We start from the raw sequence: 20,081 nt of genomic DNA, 5'->3' as shown, positions 1-20,081 counted from the left end.
GTCCACCAGGTGGCGCTGCTGTGCTGAAGTCCGCTGGAATGCCTCGAAATACACCGGCCTATCCAGGATGAAGGTGAGTGAAATTTTCGCGACACAATTTTTTTTTAAAATGCGGCGGTTTTTCCGAATCCGCCGGGTTTTCGTTCGGCCACGCCCCCCGATTTCCGTCGCGCGCATGCCGGCGCCGATGCGCCACAATCCGATCACGTGCGCCAAAAACCCGGGGCAATTCAGGTACAATCGGCGCAAATCGGAAATATTCGGGTAACACGTCGGGAAAACGCGAATCGGGCCCTTAGTAAATGACCCCCATTGTGTTTTCTAGGCATTGAAATAGATTCAGAAAAGATGGAATGTCGCCTGCCAGATGCTAAGTTAGAGGAGCTTCGTTTGGGGGTGCAGGAGGCATTAGTAAAGAAAAAACTTACACTGCGCCAGCTGCAATCATTGTTAGGAAAATTGAATTTTGCTTGCCGCATTATGCCAATGGGGAGGGTGTTTTGTCGGCGTCTTGCACAGGCAACAGCAGGGGTGCGTAGGCCGGACCATTTTATCAGACTGCTAAGTGGACATAGAGCGGATTTGATGGTGTGGGACAGTTTCTTGGCTAAGTACAATGGTCGGACATTGTGGATGTCCGCACCAGTCTCTAACTTGGAATTGCATCTGTACACGGATGCAGCTGGAGCTGTGGGTTATGGGGCTTTCTTTGACGGAGAATGGTGTGCTGGGCAGTGGCCCAAGCAGTGGGTGGAAAAGGGCCTGACGGCCAATTTGTGCTTGTTGGAGCTGTTTCCAATTGTTATGTCAGTAGAGCTGTGGGGGTGTCAGCTAGCGGATAAGTGTGTTGTCTTTCATTGCGATAACATGTCAGTGGTACAGGTAATCAATCAGCAGACGGCATCTTCTCCTGAAGTGATTGTCTTGCTGCGACACTTAGTGTTGCGCTGCCTGGATTGGAATGTGATGTTTCGGGCGGTTCATGTTCCAGGAGTGGATAACACTATAGATGATGCTCTATCTCGCTTACAGCTGGAAAAATTCAGGGAACTGGTGCCGGGGGCGGCGAAGGAGCCGAAGTTGTGTCCGGACGCGGTTTGGGAGTTGGTAACTTAAAGATTTTGTATTGGATTCAGAGATCGTTGGCGCCATCCACATGGTTGGCATATCAGAAGGTATGGAAGGCGTGGTTTCTTTTTCAGGATGACTGGTGTGCTGGAGGGTTGCCTTGGGTCAGAGGGGAGGCAGTTATTTGTTACATTTCGGTGTTGTTAGAGAAGGGAGTGTCTAGGGCTGGGGTTCAGAAGTCATTGGCTGCGCTATCATTTCTGTTTAAACTTTGCGGAGGGGTGGATGATACGCAGTCATTCATTGTCAGGCAGGCGGTTAAAGGGTACGTCAAACAGGGTGGTCCCCCTGATGGTCCCATTTTTTGGGGCTTTTCGGGTGGGGGAGTTGGTTAGTCCCAGAAAAAGTTCGCCAGGAGGGATACAAGTGCATCATGTGGTAATGGGGATGGATGAGGTGCGGATTACATTGGTGGGGTCAAAAACTGATACGTTGGGGAAGGGTTTTTTGGTTTCATTGCGCAGATTGGAGGGTCAGTTGGTTTGCCCGGTGGCAAATTATGAGGCTTTCGTGCAGGTGCGCGGGGGAGCAGCCGGCTCCTTGTTTATCCATGCTGATGGGTCACCATTGACTAGATATCAGTTTGTAGCGGTATTTCGGGTATGCATAAGGAGATTGGGGTTAAGAGAAGGGGAATATTGTTCACATTCCTTCCGTATAGGCGCAGCTACGGAGGCGGCTAGATGGGGTATGTCTGAAGAAGATCAATAAAAGTGTGTCAAAGTTTGTGCGCCTGAATGGAGGTTTAGTGGTGCGGCATGATTTGCTTGAGGAGGAAGTGAGTTATACAGGCCCGGATGGGGTACATTTGACGGATTTGGGATTGGATGTGTTCAATTACGGTTTGGCTGAAGTGGCTGGATTTGCTGTGCGGGTGTGGAGGGGCATGCCGGCTTAAGGGGTCAAGCCGCCATGCGGTGGCGGGGGCGGGGTTCTTGGCAACAGCTAATTCAACTGGTAAAGTGGATAACAAGTTGAGGAAAAGATGGTGTGGTTATTTTAAGTCCGGAAGGTAAGATGATTTTGCCAGGATCCTTCATGGGGGTGGCCTCCCCTTTTAGGACCTGGTTGGTTTTATTAAGTTTGATGGTTAGTCACCTCTGCTCACGCCACTTGCTAGGAGGTTGGCGGCTAGTGGTTTTTGGTAGTTGTGACATCACACGCCGAGCGTGCTTTCTGAGCATATATATAATGTATATAAAGGCACCGGACGAAGATGATTATGGAAATATTGGTGGCAATTTTTGGAAGCTGTTGTCAAGGACTCTGCTCACCCATCATTTTAATTTGGAAAAGAATTGTTATATTTTTGTGTTTTAATAAAGTTTGTTTTTTACAGATTGTAAACATTTTCAATAAAGGCTGTGACCAATCACCTTCCAATTCAAAAAGTTGTATGTATTGTTATTTAGTTAGAAGGGGATGGTCAGGCAGAATTCTTTTACTTTCCTTTCATCTCTAATCGTACCGAGTCAGCAATTGCCTGGGTCATGGATTGTTACTATTAAATTTGCTTTTTACAGTGTGGGTCTTATTTTCTATCAGACGAATTTTAGGTTACTGTAACTTAGGCTCAGTTCATTTATAGATTGTGAGGGTCCTCCTATCGCTGGCACCAGTGTCTTTTGTGTCTTCCATACTATCCCGTACATTGCAGTATGTATAGCGCAGCCGGCTATCGCTGTGATATAACTGGATTACAATTACGTTGTGGTGAGCATCAGCAGATACAGGGATGTGATATCAGCTGATCATATCCCCTGCAGACTACCCTACGTGCTATCTGCCCTCTGCTCTGTCTCCTACAGAGGCTGTCAACATTCGCCGGTTAGCAAAACTAGACAATCCCTCTAACATCAGTGGGTTACGTACAAGATAGGTTCCATAAGTTTGTTCTTACGTTGAATTTGTATGCAAGTCAAAACTGTATATTTTATAATAGATCCAGACAATTTTTTTTTTTTTTTGCCCCAGTGACAATTGGAGTTTAAAAATTTTTTCGGACAAAGGATTATCCATAAAACTTCATTACAGACACCTTACAGCTGATCATTGCAGTCTGGGGCTATAGTAACATCCAGAGATCTTCACCAGACGTCACAGTGGGCAGAGGGGTCAGTCTGTAACTGGGGGTCGTCTGTAAGTCAGGTGTCCTTAAGTAGGGGACCGCCTGTATTACGTTTCCCTTTCTGCTGTTTCTCCCCACCAACCCCTCCTCTGTGTGATTCCTTCTCTGTAGACTGTGAAAGCGAGAATGGAAACTGAAAGCAGAGGATGGGAGGGATCAAGCGCTGGTATATATATATCTAGCAGGGGAAGACACAAGAGACACAGCAGTGACCTGGGGAAGAGGCAGAGGACTAGAAGCAGAATATAAGGAATTGTGACGCAGCACTGAGCGCAGACAGCAAAGCTTCCAGGTAAGACGCTGATATAATCCCTGGCAGACATCACTATATCACTATCATACTATCATACATCACTATGGCCTTGAGTAGGGGGCTCCATCCCGTCCTATCCTTCCTTATACTGGCCGCTATGTAACACTCCTCTATAGGGGAAGGGCAATGGTGCCAAACGCCAATGTAAAACTGTCCTATTGAAATGGATAGGAAGGGAAAAGTTTCTGTACTGGGTGGTATGATTTGGCATCATTTGCACCTTCTATGCATACCACAGCTAGAACCTTCATTATTCTGCTATGTTTTCAGTAGTCTATCACGGCTTATGTTTTCTGTCTAAGTATTTTCTACTTGCTGGAGAATAAAAGCAATGTATCACCAGTTCTTTCAGGGAAACTCCCATCTGCTGATCTGTTATTGTATTACTTCCTTATTTAATACTGTATATATATGTTACCATTTTCCTGACTGTGACGTGGTAAAATAGTGGCCACATTGTCAACTTTCAAGGTGTTTTTTTTGGAAGTACATGGGGATGATGTGTTACCTATGCAAACACTGTTTTTCCAGGCATTGCTGTTTACAATGCTCTATAACATGCTGCCTGCAGATAGGACACTTTGTACAAACTAAATCCTGCTCTATAACATGCTGCTGGCAGATAGGACACTATGTACAATCTGCTCAGCTCCTCCAGCTCTATAACATGCTGCCTACAGATAGGACACTATGTACAATCTGCACAGCTCCTCCTGCTCTATAACATGGTGCCTGCAGATAAGACGCTATGTACAATCTACATCCTTCTCTGTAACATGCTGCCTATAGATAGGACACATTGCACAATCTGCTCAGCTCCTCTTGCTGTATAACATGCTGCCTACAGATAGGACACTATGTACAATCAGCTCAACTCCTCCTGCTCTATAACATGCTGCTTGCAGATAGGACACCATTAAAAAACTGCTCAACTATTCCTGCTCTATAGCATGCTGCCTTCAGATAGGACAATACATTCAATTTGCTCAGCTCCTCTTGCACTGTAACATGCTGTGGGTAGATAGGACTACATAAACAACATAGCAGGTTCCCTTCAAAGAGCTTGCTTGTGTATATTTAAGGCTATAAGCCAAGTCTGAATCATTACCGTCACTCTGTTGACAAGGTGTATACTGCCAGTGTTTTTAGTTTCTTGAGGATAGAGCTGGAATTTGTTGGTCAGATAGTATATCCTTATAAAATACTGTACACCATGCTTATTTGATGTACTCAGTCTTCCTTACTGAGGTCTAGCAACCAATCAATAATAATAATAAATCAAAATGTTATATAGCAAAGGATTGGCCATCTATATTGTAAACCTGGAAAACCCCTTTAGATTATGTCCTATTTATAGTACTTTTCTCCATACGTCTGTAGTGTTGTGTAGTCAGAAGACTGAGTAATGAGATGGACTTGTGTCCCCTGTCAGCTGCAGATACTGCACGCTATACCCTCAGGGTCCAAACTCTGAGTCACTACCATATGAGCAAGCACATTGATATTTGCTTTCTGTAGCTAAAATTTCCCTAATCTCCATAGTTGTCTTCCTGTAATATCGCTGATCATCAGTATGTAAGTATGGGGGTTATACACCCACACCCGGCACCAATCTCTGTATGCACGGCCTTCCAAAAAAATCACACCCCTCCAACTAGTGATGTGGGCGTTGTTGTAATGGAGGACTGTACAGGCAGTAATGACTGCACTGATCCCTCCATCCACAGGAAGTCAGCAGGACATAGGACGTTACAGGAAGTCCAAGTCCCGCTGCCCAAGGGTCATGTGAGGGTCTCTTTAACAGAGTTAAAGAATAATATGATTATAGGAAACCTACCATGAGGAATCTGCCATCAGAAGTAGATCTGTTAGTAGATTCCTCCTCCCTGCCTCTGCCCTAATCTGTAATTTAATATTGTTGGAACCTAACTTGTTAAAAAACTTTATTTTAGCAATATGTAAAGTAACTGCAGAGGCTACTGGGGAGGGGGAGTAAACTTAGCTCCCAGTGCCAAGTCAGGCTTGTACACGCCCCAGTAGCCTCTCCAGTTAATTTACATATTACTAAAATAATGTTTTTTAACAAGTTAGGTTCCAGGATTATTAAATTACAGGTGAGGCCAGAGGCAGGCCGGAGGAATCTGGATCAGATCTACTTCTGCTAGTAGATTCCTCATGGAAGGTTTCCTTTAAGACTCTAGACTGGAACCTCTTAGAATCTTATATTTACCCCGTTACAGGAAATCTAAAGTCAGGATCTACTTATTTAGTAGATGTTGATGGTAGATTCCCTAAATGTGACTAATCCCTATTTACTTTTTATTTTTCAGTTTTAATACTTTATCATATTTTAATGCTAATTACCTGAAGAGGCAACTGGGGTGTGGAGTAGCCACTGTTAGATTCGGGGCTAAGTCTACCTAAATCAGTGTTAGGTTTTAGAAAACTGCTTTAAGAGAAAAATCTCTTTATAGGGTTTTAGACCTAGATTTACTACTTACATGGTCAACAGAGGAAAACCAGGAAACGAGAAATAAATTGGCACTGGCTTTTTAAAAAAAAATAAACATGTACTCACCTCCCCTTTTGCTCCTGATTTCCCGGGCTGCACTCCATATTATCTGTGCCCCTATTTGTTTGGAGGGTGCACTCGGGGAGCTTCCGGCCAGCCGAATATTTCCTGTATCCCTGTGATCCGTGCTGGACGCTTTAACTTCTATGAATATTATAAAATGTGCAAATACAATAACAATAATAATATAAATTTTTATTAATAAAGCACCAACATATTCTGCAGCTCTGTACAGATCATGGGCTCCATATACAAACAAAATCAGACATTACAGAGTAATAACAAGTCAGATAATGCGATAGGCGTGAGGACTCTTCTCACGGCTTAAAATAAACTTATGTCATGACTGTTTGTGTTCTTTTAATATTACAGAACTTTTCTGAAGCCATCCATGGATCCTGAGAGAAGACAGGGACCTCTAGTTATCCTTCACCCAAATCCAAGACGTAAGCTATAGATTATTTCTACAATATGCAAAATATACAAATATGAAATGGCCAAAACCAAGTATAATGGGAGGAAATTTGTCTTGTGGACCCTCATTGATGCCCAGTTATACAACTGCAGACACACATTGTACAGGCAGTCCCCGACTTACAGACGACCCCTAGTTAAAAACGGACCTCTGGATGTTGGTCATTTACTGTACTTTAGCCATAGGTTACAATAAACATCTATAACAGTTATCGCAGTGTCTGTAATTAAGCTTTAGTGTTAATCCTGGTTCTTATGACAACCCAACATTTTTAAAATCCAATTGTCACAGAAACCCCCCAAAAAATTGCCTGGAGCTACAATTATAAAATATACAGTTCCGACTTACATACAAATTAAACTTAAGAACAAACCTCCAGAACCTATCCTGTATGGGACTGCCTGTAGTTGGCATAGATGTAGTCGCCAATTTCTCTTAGTTTATGGTGACTATATGCTCCAAGAAAGCTGGCCATTGGGGATAATAACTAATCCATAGGTTCCCATAGCCTAAAGTAAGAGTAAGAGAATAAAACTGGCCATATACTGTAAATAGCAGTAAACTAAATATCTATTGATCCAACTACTGCGCCTATGGATCTCTCCATCCACACACTTTTTTATGTATTCTCAAAGGAGAGTAGTTCACTGCCAAAATGTCTGGTGCTATCATCCCCCGGTGGAGATGTTGCATATGATTATGAAAGTACAATAAGTAAACATAAAACCTATGTTTTCCATTTATGTCGGTAAAACATCTTTTTGTGAAGCAAAAGTATTGAAATAGTTATTGATTTTTTTTCCAGACAGAGGAGGTCAGCATCATCAGCAAAGGAATGAAGGTGGAATGCAAGAATTAGTTCCCAGGCAGAATGGTCAAAGAGGTGGCGGCAGATATGTACCCCCAGCTCGTAGAATACAAGGACAGGGAGTTGCTGGTCAACGTGAGCACCCAGGTGGTGGAAGAGGTGGACCTGTAGTTGGAAGAAGAAATGCCCAACCTGCTGGAGAACAGAACCTACGTGGTGGTAGACAGAATGAGCAAGGTCCAAGAGGACAAAATCTCCCTAGGGGTGGTGGACATCAAAATGACCAGAGAGCGGGTGGACCAAGGGGTAATATTGGAAGAGGAGGAAACCACAATCAGGAAGCTGATCGAAGACAGAATAGGCCACCACAGGGCAGAGAATATGGAAGAGATCAGCAAGTTAGACGTTTGGGCTACAAAGCTTTGGAAGGACTCCTAGAAAAGGATCCTTCGGAGGTGGTTATAACACTGACCGCACACTCTGGTCTTAATGATTTTCTGTCATCTAGAGAAATGAGGCCAGACGTTGTAGAGTTGTTTTGCAAAGTGCTTTGTAGAGCGTGTACAGCAAGGTTAGACAAGCAAAGCGTGCAGCATCTTCTTGGACAGCTCAAGTCCTCCTCATTCTTCAGCACCTGCCTCCCACAATATATAGTTGGGATGATGACAGACCCAGTGCCGGAGAGAAGACATCGCTACCCAGATAATATTTTCAACATACTTGGTCTCCTCCAAGAAATTACCAGCCTTTTTCCCGCCAGCAGCTTGCAAGAAACCTCCCTGTTGGTTTCTCTTTTGCCCGGCTCTATAAATACTTTGCGTGCGTCTGGAGTAAATGTTGGAGAGAACATAGAGCAAAGGCTAGAGAGAATATCAAATTTAATACAGCATCTTCAGGGTAGGAAGAGAGAGAGGACACTACGAGAGGACACACACATGGTTATCGGAACGGAGGTTGCTCCAGATGACTTCAGGACCATGAGTGTATATCCTCTTTATGATGAAATCCACTTGAAAAAGGATCCCTTTCTCAGACCAAATACTTTAAAGGACAAATATGAAAGCACCGAGCTTTACTTGGACACTCATTTCCGACTTTTAAGGGAAGATTTTGTAAGGCCATTAAGAAAAGGGATCCAGGATATTCTGATGAACCATGACGATAGAGGGTTTCGAAAAATGAAGTTTGACGACATCCGAATTTACTTTGACACACGTGTGGTGGCTCCTGTGTGCACTCCTACAGGTATCATCTACAAAGTGCAGTTCGACATTACACCACTGAAGTGGATTCGCTGGCAGAACTCCAAACGTTTGATATATGGTTCTCTGGTGTGCCTCTCCCAAGACAATTTTGAAACCTTTCTCTTTGCCATGGTTTCTAATCGTGATCCTAAAGAGTTGGCTCAAGGTGAGGTCCAGTTGCAATTCAGTGAGCGAAGCAGACAACTACTGGCCAGAGTACGGCCAACAGATTCCTTTATCATGGTGGAAACTACGGCATACTTTGAGGCTTATCGTCATGTCTTGGAAGGGTTACAGGAGATGAACGTCCAGGATGTACCCTTCCAAAAATACATTGTATCATGTGAGAAGGATGTTAGAGCACCACAGTATCTCAATGCCGGTGGGAAATACGACTTTAACTGTTTGTTAAATAAAGACGAGATAAGTTCAACCTTCGAGAATAAAATTAATGTTCTGAATCCCCGGGAATGGCCATCTAAAGAAATTCTCGGCTTTGATGAGTCTCAAATTGAAGCTGTACGGCTGGCACTTACCAAGGAACTTGCCATCATCCAGGGACCACCAGGCACAGGTGACTAGCTAAGTTAAATGGGAAATCATAAAAGATAGTAAAGATGGGATATTTTATATAATAAATATGAATATTGACTTTTTTTCCCTCTAGGCAAGACATACGTAGGACTGAAGATTGCACGTGCTCTGCTTAAGAACACCAATGTGTGGCAAACAGATCGACTGTCCTGTCCCGTCCTTGTAGTGTGTTACACAAATCATGCATTAGATCAGTTTTTGGAAGGTGTGTATAATTCATATGGGTTATTGTTGGGTTTATGTGGCAATTATCGCACCTTTTGGTCTATTATTAGTTTCGCCCCTATCATACATTTTAGTGTAAGGATGGAAAGTACGGTCATTTAAGGTTCCTGCTATCCCATAGGTAGAGAAGGTAGGTATTTAGTTGGTAATAAGATATTATTCTTGTGTTATTAGAGGTAGTAAGGAGCAATGGTAATGTTTCTTAGCCAAGGAAAGGTAGGTAATTAGCATGTTGTCTAATGGGAAGTTATCTGGGAAGGTTACCAGATGTCCAACGTTGGGTGTAATATTTCCTGGTATTAATGGCTCTGTTATGGAACCAGCATGGGGGCCAATGGCACCCTATCATGCCACTGTGACCAGGAAGGGCGACTGCACTGAAAAATATTGTACATGTCCTATATTTTGCCCTTTTAACAGCGCAGCCGCCCGGCTTTTAATAGAGTAGGGAGGGGTGAGGAGCATGCACCCGTCCTACATCCTGCACCCCGCCGCATGGTCACCTGGGCAAGGATATGTTTGTTCAAATGAGACCTTACAGAGGCAGTGGCCATTGGAAGGGGTTGATGGCTTAGTAGGTTGCTGTCTAGCTGGCAGGGAGATTTATTTATAGACTGGATGAGTATTATGTAAGGGGCATGGTAAAGTAATATTACCTGGTGTCTGGTGATCTCACATCTTATTTCATGGTGCCAGGATAGGAATGTAGGTTACTAATGCAAAATAAACTATTGTTTGCAGACCCCTATCTGCCTAATCACCAATCTTACATTCGCGTTTCAGGCATCCACCAATTCTTGGGAGAAGGAATTGTGCGTGTGGGAGGGCGCAGCAGCAGTGAGGTGCTAAAAAAATTTAATCTCAGAGAACTAAGGGCAAGTCCTGGGAATCGCAGAAATTGTCCACTACATATACGAAGAGCAATTGGCGAAGTAAGTCATATATTTTTCCTGCTGGGAGGACAGTGTTGTAATCTTTCGCATTATATTCTAAGTTTATACCCGGAAGGCAGTACTGTCATCTACTTCATTATAACTTTGTGACTGCAGCCTAAACATTATCAACTCTGATTTGATTTCATGCTCAGGCAACTTTCTGTAGGGAAAGTCTCATAAATGACCAAATTAGCATATAAAGCTGGGTTCACATACAGCATTTGTTAATGCATTGTAAATTCAATGTAAAAACAATTTCAACTCAAACGATGTGTGTGAACACGGCCTAAGCGTAACTTTTATCAGGGATGATCCTTTATGGGCAAACAGATGGGGATGCACACAATGGGGCACATTTACTAAGGGTTTCGCAAATTTTTCCGATTTGCACGGGTTTTTGCCGCATGCGATCGGATTGTAGCGCATCGACGTCGGCTTGCATACGTCACAAATGGGGGGGGGGGTCGTGGACGTCGGACAACCCTACTGATTCGCACAAACTGCGGAATTTAAAAACCAAATTGTGTCGCAAGATCAGCACTTACATGCACCGGGAAGAAGATGGTGAACTCCGGCAGACCTCAGCGGGGGAAGCAACACATGCAGGAAATTGGACGCACGATCTTAGTGAATCACGGTAGCTCCGAATCCACGTCGGACATTCCGGATCGGCGTCGCCAACGGGACGGGTAAATAAATGTGCCCCAATGTAGGGACAGTAAGGAGCGTTGGAGCTGTAATGCCCCTAAGTCAGTGTTCCTTCCTCCATTTATTGTTTCTGATATTTTTTCCATTGTAGGTCTTCAGCACAATGAAGGAATCAGAAATAAAGATTGAGGAGGGCGGGAAGCTTCAACAGTGCTCCACTACTGGGATCATACATGAAAGGTTTCTGGAGAGGTTCATAAAGGAAAAGCACATGGACAGTCTGCTGAGTGTCACGGTAAGAAGAAAAATACCGGATTTGCATTCTCTACAGCACGAAAAGTTGAAGAGGTTGCCTAAAAAACAATCAATTTTATGAGATGTCAATCAAAGGTGGGCAAAACTGAACACGCTCCGATTAAATGTATTGCAGATCGACTTAAAAAAAAACTAAACACATCATACTTTTCAAAATGAAAAAAAATTGTGTTAACAACATAAGTCTAATAAGGCTTGGACGTTCTCTGCCTACTTTGTACTTCTATCCCTGCATTTTAATGGTCACAATGTTTCCGTTTTGCTATTTTTGTTTTATTATGTTCATTTTTTTTACTTTTTTGCAGTACAAATTACATTGGTTATTAGACAAGGGGGCGGTAACCTTTTACTGTCTCTGAGGTTGTGCCTCTGTGTGTGCCAATAATAAAAAGTTACCGTCTCCTGGATGAAGAAGAACTTACTTCTTGGGGCCATATCATTTGTAGGGGTATAAAAAATGGCAAATTGATCTATCGCTATTTTTGGCTCTATATAAATTCTCACTGAACTAATGACTTTACTTGTTTTGCTCAGAATCACGAGGATTTCTTTTTTCCAAGCGGGAAGACGTCACTTATTGTGGAGTGGCTTGGTCTGGGTATCCTGCCATTCACCCAAACAACAGATCCTAATGCAGCAGGTAATGTAAGAATTGTCATATACAACTGTATAAAGTGTCTTAGAAAATATCAATTCCGTACTCATCTGGGAAGGGTATAGTCCCCTCTTTCTGTATGTTGTTAAAGGGGTTGTCCACTTTTAACAAATATTTGATATGGATTGAGTAGGGAAAAGTTATTCAAATTTCCAATATACTTTCTGTATTCATTCCTTACGGTTTTCAAGATCTCTGCTTCCTGTCCTTCTAAAGAAAGCTTTTATTGTTTATTTCCAGTGGTTAGATATCTGTCCATGGTCTTGCAATGGACAGGCGGGTGCAGAAGCCATTACTATCATTAGTCTCATTAGATTCACACTTTGGATTTTCTTTTAGAACAACCTCCTGAACCTGATGAGTTAGAGGAAGAGGAACCAGAAGGTGACCTGATTGATATCAAAGAGGAGGCTGAAATAATTGAGGAAGAACGCGTCCTCGATGATGATCATGATGACATTGGAAGACCTAGAAGAAAGTACAAAAGAAGTGAGGATGATGAAGTGGCGAGACTTGTACAGGCAATGTCAATAGACAGCAAGGAACCACAAGACACGCAGGAGAACACAGAGGGTTGGCAAGTAAGTGTTATCACAATCAACAGTAGACAAAGAGATTTGAGAACTTACATGTTCTTAATTGGACACAATTTTTGTCAAGATGTCACGGGAACAGAAAAAGAAGAGGAAGCAAAGGATGAGGACGGAGTTACGGAAACTGGATGCAATGACAGAAGACGAGGCTGACCGGATTACAGACTTGTGGAGTCTAGACCTGAACACACGCTGGAAGCTGTACAGGTAATATAATACTAGATGGGACCATAGGTCAAGATAGGAACTCCTACGTTATAGTCATCACAGTGTTATCAGTGTTTAGGGTGTGGCCATCAGTATCATACAGGTGGGGGGTGGACTCCTTTACCTTGTACTTTTATCAGGCTGTCTCTGATGTTGGATTTTGAGCAGGGAATGTGTCAAAATCAAAAGAACTTTAATTGTCCCCTAAGTAGCTTCTGGATGCAGCTTGGAATAAGCGACGGGTTAAGGGTCCTGGTGTTGGAAACCCAATGATATGATTATGGTCATTATTATCAAAAAAAAGGCCAAGGGACTAGACAACCCTTTGAGCTTCTCTCCGCACAGTTTAAAAGTGAAAGAAGTAGGAAGAGCTTAGGTACATATGCAGAAATGTATGTTAAAGAGTCCCAAATGTATGGGAATCTTATAGTTGACATGCGTTTCATTTTGTGTTGTAAAGATTCATCAAGAGGTGCCTCTTACATTGGTGAACCTCAGACTAGGACTGCTAAACAAACTAATGGTCTAAGTTTGTTCTAAGTACTCACCTATACAGACGGTCCCCTGGTTATGTACAGGATAGGTTCTGTAGGTTTGTTCTTAAGTTGAATTTGGATGTAAGTCGGATTTGTATACTTTATAATTGTAGCTCCGGGCAAAAATTTTTGGTCTCTGTGACAATTGGATTTTAAAAATGTTGGATTCTCATAAGAACCAGGATTAATAATAACGTTTAATTGCAGACCCCTGTGATAACTGTAACTAGAGTTTGTAACTAGGGGTTGTCTGTAAGTTAGGTGTTCTTAAGTAGGGGACCGCCTGTATGTCCAGGAGCATTCACACAGAACTCATTCTATGGATGAGTCTGTATAATTATAAGTTTTAGGGGGCTTTGGGATGCTTTTTGCCCCAACTGAATCTGCAAGTTTTCTTTCAAACAATAGACACTGGATACAACTCTACCAGATAGACATTCGACGGAAGACCCTGGCTCATGAACAAAATTATCAGGACTTGGCCGATCGCTTAACAGAACTGAGACAAAAACAGGACTTGCAGATTCTGAAGGAAGCTACGGTGATTGGCATGACAACCACAGGTCAGTGTCCTAACAAGTAGTGGACGTAGGAATATTTGTAACTTGGCATCTAGTTCTAGTAACCAGTCCTGTTGCTTTAATGTTTACAGGTGCTGCTAAATATAGACGCATCCTCCAAGAAGTGGAGCCCCGCATTGTCATAGTGGAAGAGGCAGCAGAAGTCCTGGAGGCTCATACCATAACCACTCTGACCTCGGCCTGCCAACATCTTATTCTTATTGGGGACCACCAACAGGTATGTTATCATAGACAGGGCACACTTAACAAATCCTTCACCTATTTAGAAGCCATTGGGTCAACTTTTTGCATCCCCATGATTTACTTAGATAGTCTTAGGCCTTAAATCCCTACTTTTGGTTAGAGAGTAGGACAAGGACAGCTCTTTTTTGCCTGTGTGTTCCTGGTGATACTTTCATTCATCTCTTTGGAGAGGGACAGCGCTTGCTTGTCCTGTTCTCTCTGAGTGATCGTAGTAACTGTCAGGATCTCAGAGGTTGCACCTCCATCTACCATACTTTAATAGCCCATCTAGAGGTGCAGTCTAGAAATTAGAAGAGTAGACTTTCATATAATTGGTGACACTGCTGAAACATGCAGATGTAGGGTTGGAAGCACCTGAACCTAACACTAGAGGTTAACCTCCTTTCCATATCCTGTGCATGAGTTCAAGCTTTCAATGATTATCTAGGATATGCTTAGTCAATATAACGAATTCATGATGGAAAAGTTATCTCATTTTTTCATCTTATTACAGCTACGGCCAAGTGCCAATGTCTATGACCTAGCCAAGAACTTTAACCTGGAAGTGTCACTGTTTGAGCGTCTTATTCAATCAGATCTACCATATGTTCGCCTCAACTACCAGGTAAGGGCAGCACCACCTTCTACAGGGCATAAGATAATGTGGGTTATTCCATTTCATCCTTATCACTATGTGTCATTGCTTCTAGCATCGCATGCGACCTGAAATAGCAAGACTGCTGACTCCTCATATCTACAATGAACTGGAGAACCATCCATCTGTAGAAAGCTATGAGAATATCAAGGTAAGGGAGGTCGACTCCTGATTATGATACTCAGAGGGGCAGATTTACTTACCCGGTCCATTCGAGATCCAGCGGCGCGTTCTCTACGCTGGATTTGGGTCTGGCCGGGATTTATTAAGGTAGTTCCTCCGCCGTCCACCAGGTGGCGCTGCTGCGCTGAAAAGCATCGGAACGCGCTTGAGTTCACCGAGCGGGGCTGAGTGAAGGTAAGTGCAAGCTTCGCGACAGATTTTTTTTTTTTTAAATGCGGCGGTTTTTCTGAATCCGTCGGGTTTTCGTTCAGCCACGCCCCCCGATTTCTGTCGCGTGCACGCCGGCACAGATGCCCCAAAATCCGATCGCGTGCGCCAAAATCCCCGGGCAATTCAGGGAAAATCGGCGCAAATCGGAAATATTCGGGTAACACGCCGGGAAAACGCGAATCGGGCCCTTAGTAAATGACCCCCATAGTCTTCTTATTCTTTTCTGGTTAATTGATTTATTATCACTGAAGTCAGTGATCAGTTTATATAACTATGTGCCTAAATAACAACAATATATCTTTAAGACATCCTGTCTGGCAGCTTAGATACAGCAGCTCAGCTTCGTCTATAGTAGAAACCTCAATAATATGGATAAGATGCCATCTGTACCCAGTGAGAAGTTGAGTGGTCACTCGTTGTCTTGAACGGTAGTGTGGGTGTCAACATAGAAGTATTAAATGTTGGCTGAGCTAGATGATCTTCATGGACATGCCCAGCATCTAAACCATGTTCCGAACTATTGATGGAAGCAGATATATACTGTATGGGGGTCATTTACTAAGGGCCCAATTCGCGTTTACCCGACGTGTTACCCGAATATTTCCGATTTGTACCTGAAATGCCCCAGGATTTTCGCGCACGCGATCGGATTGTGGCGCATCGGCGCTGGCGTGCACGCGACGGAAATCGGGGGGCGTGGCCGAACGAAAACCCGACGGATTCGGAAAAACTGCCGCATTTAATAACTGAAAATGTGTCGCTTCGGAAGCGCTTACCTTCACCTGGTCCAGCTCGGTGTATTCCGGCGCGATCAGATGCATTTCAGCGCAGCAGCGCCACCTGGTGGACGGCGGTGGAACTGCCATCATAAATCCCGTCCGGAGCCGAATCCTGTTCAGAGAACGCGCCGCTGGATCCGGGTAAGTAAATCTGCCCCTATGTCTTTATATATAGCAATTCAAGTCTAAATGTTTTTTAAGATAATAAAGTTAGTCTTTTCTCCATACAGGCATAGTCAGAAATAATAGTATAGTTATTCTTATATTTAGTAACTAGAGATGATCGGACCTGAATTGGGGTTTGGGTGCGTCCCTTGCAACCCTGACATTTTGCCAGATTGGCAGCCCCTAGCTAGTAGACATGTCTGTGATTGGCCAGGAGCTTACCCCTGTCCAATTACAGCAGTGGCTAGTAGCTAGGGGCGTCAGCTTGCTGGATTGGCTGCAATGGTCACCAATCCGGCAATATGTAAGGGTCGTGCAGGATACACCCGGAACTAAATGTTTGGGTCCACTCATCTCTATTAACAACCCTTGTTCTATGAGTTACAATTACATTGTTTCTAATCATGGTTTGTTCTATTTCTCACACTCCAGGGGGTTTCCACCAACCTCTTCTTTGTACAACATGAATTCCTGGAACAAGAAATCAAAGATGGGAAGAGTCACGAAAACAAGCATGAGGCGGAGTTCATAGTAGAACTGTGCAAATACTTCTTACACCAGGAATATAAACCATCTCAGATCACCATTCTTACCACATACACGGGGCAACTTTTCTGTCTTCGCAAACTCATGCCAGCCAGTATCTTCTCTGGTGTGAAAGTGCATGTAGTTGACAAGTACCAGGGTGAGGAAAATGATATAATACTCCTCTCTTTGGTCCGTAGCAACAAGCAAGGGAAAGTTGGTTTCCTTCAGATTTCCAACCGCATCTGTGTAGCATTATCAAGAGCTAAAAAAGGCCTGTTCTGTATTGGTAACATGAAAATGTTGGGCACTGTGCCCCTCTGGAGCCGCATCCTTTATACTTTACGTCAGGGGGGACAAGTCGGAGAAAACCTCATGCTTTGTTGTCAGAACCACCCTGAAACTCGTACACTTGTGAGTAGAGCTAGTGATTTTAAGAAGGTACCGGAAGGAGGATGCACCCAAAAATGTGATTTTAGATTAGACTGTGGTCACGTGTGTACGCGGGTATGCCACCCATATGACCCCGAACACAAAGAATACCAGTGTAACAAAGACTGCCAGAAGGTGCGATGTGACAAAGGACATAGATGCAGGCTAAAATGTTTTCAGCCATGTGGACAATGCATGGAGCCGGTGGAGAAGCTTATACCACTATGCGGTCACAAACAAATGGTGCCATGTAGCGTATCTGAAAATAAATTTGTTTGCACTGAACCATGTAGCCAGCTGTTGCCATGTGGTCATCCATGTGAAAGGTTTTGTGGAGAAGAATGTGAAGTACGGTGCCAGAAAATGGTAAAAGTACAGCTGAAGTGCGGGCATGGTGAGGAAGTCAAGTGCTGGCAGAAGCGGGACATAGACTTCGGGATGCCGGTGAAGTGCAAAAAGCAATGTCGTAAGCAGTTAAATTGTAATCACGCATGTCGTGGTACATGCGAAACTTGCTTCCAAGGTCGTTTCCATGACCGTTGCAGGCATCCATGCAAAGCGGTTTTAATTTGTTCACACGAATGCCGAGAACCATGCACAACCGAATGCCCTCCATGCAATAGGCCGTGCCAAAATCGCTGTGTCCATAGCCAGTGTAAAAAGAAATGTGGAGAAACCTGCGTTCCATGTATGGAGCCCTGTGATTGGAGATGTCAGCACTACGCCTGCAGCAAGCTTTGCTCTGAGCCATGTGACCGCCCACCATGCAATGTCCCTTGTACAGAGCTACTGAAATGCGGACACCCTTGCATTGGCTTATGTGGTGAGCCCTGCCCTAAAAAGTGTCGAGTATGCCATCAAGACGAGGTCAATGAGATCTTTTTTGGATTTGAAGACGATGACGATGCCTGCTTCGTACAGCTCGAGGACTGTGGGCACATTTTTGAGACTCAGGGTATGGATACATACATGAATGGGAACAGTGATACTGAAGAAGAAGTTGCTATCAAACTAAAAGTGTGTCCAAAATGTCAGACGCCCATTAGAAAGAACCTGAGATATGGTTCTGTCGTCAACAAAACTCTGGATGAGATTGAGAAGGTCAAGAAGAGAATAAATGGGGAGGTGGGTCTACAAAACGATCTCAGAATCCGACTATCAGCCACCCTGCGCCAGATGGTCGAAATACGAAGAAATTTTCCAGAGGAATATTCAAACCTGAAGAGTGAATTAGAGAACGTAGACACCCCGCTCAGAACATTGTCTAGTTTGGAAAACAAGATCTTGTTCTATCAAAAAATAGCAAAGTTGTTCACCAATATTAGTAAAGTGGACGATATAGAGAAGAACCGACTGAAGAATCGACTGCTGGAAATGAAGGGGTGGCTGGAAAAACCACGCTCATTTTTCACGGAGCAAGAACTCGACGATCTACAGACTGAAGTCACCCGTTTCAGCTACCTTCAAGATCTGCTGGTAAGCTGTAAAGAGGCCAAGGCTAGAATCACTCCGGAAATTCGGAAACAAATAGACGTCGTAAGAGATGTTTTAGAAAAAAGTAAAAAGTTCACGGAGGAGGATGAAAACTTTGTGAAGACAAAACTAAAAGAGTTAAATAACAGTCTCCCACGGTCAGGGCTTGGGATTACGGAGAACGAGCGCGTTATGATTGTACAGGCCATGGGCCTTCAGAGGGGTCATTGGTTTAAGTGTCCCAATGGGCATGTGTATTGTATTACGGAATGTGGGGGGGCAACACAGCGTTCTACATGTCCTGAGTGCCGCGCAGTCATCGGAGGAGCCAATCACCAGCTTGAATCAACCAATAGACTGGCACCTGAAATGGATGGCGCCCAACACGCAGCTTGGTCGGAGGCCAACAACTTACAAAATTTCCAAGGCCTGCAAAATTTTCTCTAAAGTGAACGTTAGAGGCTACGACACATAGACTGCTTCTGCATCTGCACCTCCCTCTCCCCTCTCCCAATTACTATGATCATAAAGACTAACATTTTTAGAGACTGAGGTGATCTATATGCATATATTTTAAATATTGAATTGCTAAATCATGATGATATATATCCTTCAGAATCCTCAAATTTTTTGAGGCCAAAATAATAAAGCTGGATAGATATGAATTTAGTTTTTCTAATTACAGATTTTTTTAGTCTTTATTCTAACATGATTAAAGGGATGGTCTTCTTGCCCAAGTTGCTGTTGAAATGTTTGAGAGATCTGCTTTAGGGTACTTACTAGGACCATAGAAACCTAATGTCTGGAGATAACATGGGAGGTTGTGGTGGGCATGCCCTCTTTGACCCTTGTAGAGGTCATTGTAGACGCTATGGCTATAACTTTTACTGTCTGTGATGCAGAGCTGTCGGGTGAGGAGTGATCTCTACAGAACAGGAGGTGTCAGACAGTTTTAAAGTACAACCAGAAAAAATATACCAGAAAATATTTGAAAAATATATTAAAAAATAATCTAAATTGCAAACTTTTCAGCTACTATATTTTAATAGTGTGTATATCATGTTTTTTTCTGTTTTTATGTGCGCCAAAAAAATATGCAAAAAAAATAAAATCCTTGTTTTTCCCCACTATATCTGAATCTATTATTTCATATCCAGTTTATGTTGCCAAGGTTGAGCATAACTAAGGGCTGTCCTCACACCCATACAGGTAAAATACATGTATATGTTATATGGCGACATATTCCACCACGTGTATATACTGGAGAATTCTCCTGATATACAACTTGGATGTTAACAAATAACAGGATGTTAACACAAGAATAGAATATCAAAAGACATATTGAAAAGGAAAACCTAAATGATGGTTGAAGGAAATCTACCACCAAAATCCATCATGATAAACCAGGGACACTTACTCATAGATCCAGGCAACGTGACTGTGGTAATATCCTTATATTTTTTATCCATAGCCTCCTTCC

General features: G+C 43.2%; 1 protein-coding gene across 1 annotated transcript; it reads left to right on the top strand.

Moving 5' to 3' along the window:
- Positions 1–3,345: 3,345 nt before the first annotated feature.
- On the top strand, positions 3,346–19,731 carry ZNFX1 (zinc finger NFX1-type containing 1). The gene is made up of 14 exons (XM_072112036.1): positions 3,346–3,548; positions 6,514–6,587; positions 7,422–9,242; positions 9,336–9,467; positions 10,271–10,419; positions 11,222–11,365; positions 11,920–12,025; positions 12,380–12,621; positions 12,701–12,840; positions 13,785–13,939; positions 14,029–14,174; positions 14,694–14,804; positions 14,890–14,985; positions 16,604–19,731. The coding sequence occupies exons 2-14, from the start codon at positions 6,533–6,535 to the stop codon at positions 19,046–19,048; spliced, it is 5,742 nt and encodes a 1,913-aa protein (XP_071968137.1). The 5' UTR covers positions 3,346–3,548; positions 6,514–6,532; the 3' UTR covers positions 19,049–19,731.
- The last annotated feature ends 350 nt before the right edge of the window (positions 19,732–20,081 follow it).

Source organism: Engystomops pustulosus, chromosome 6 (genome assembly GCF_040894005.1).
Source record: "Engystomops pustulosus chromosome 6, aEngPut4.maternal, whole genome shotgun sequence".
Taxonomy (NCBI): domain Eukaryota; kingdom Metazoa; phylum Chordata; class Amphibia; order Anura; family Leptodactylidae; genus Engystomops; species Engystomops pustulosus.
This window is presented reverse-complemented; position numbering and strand designations above follow the sequence as displayed.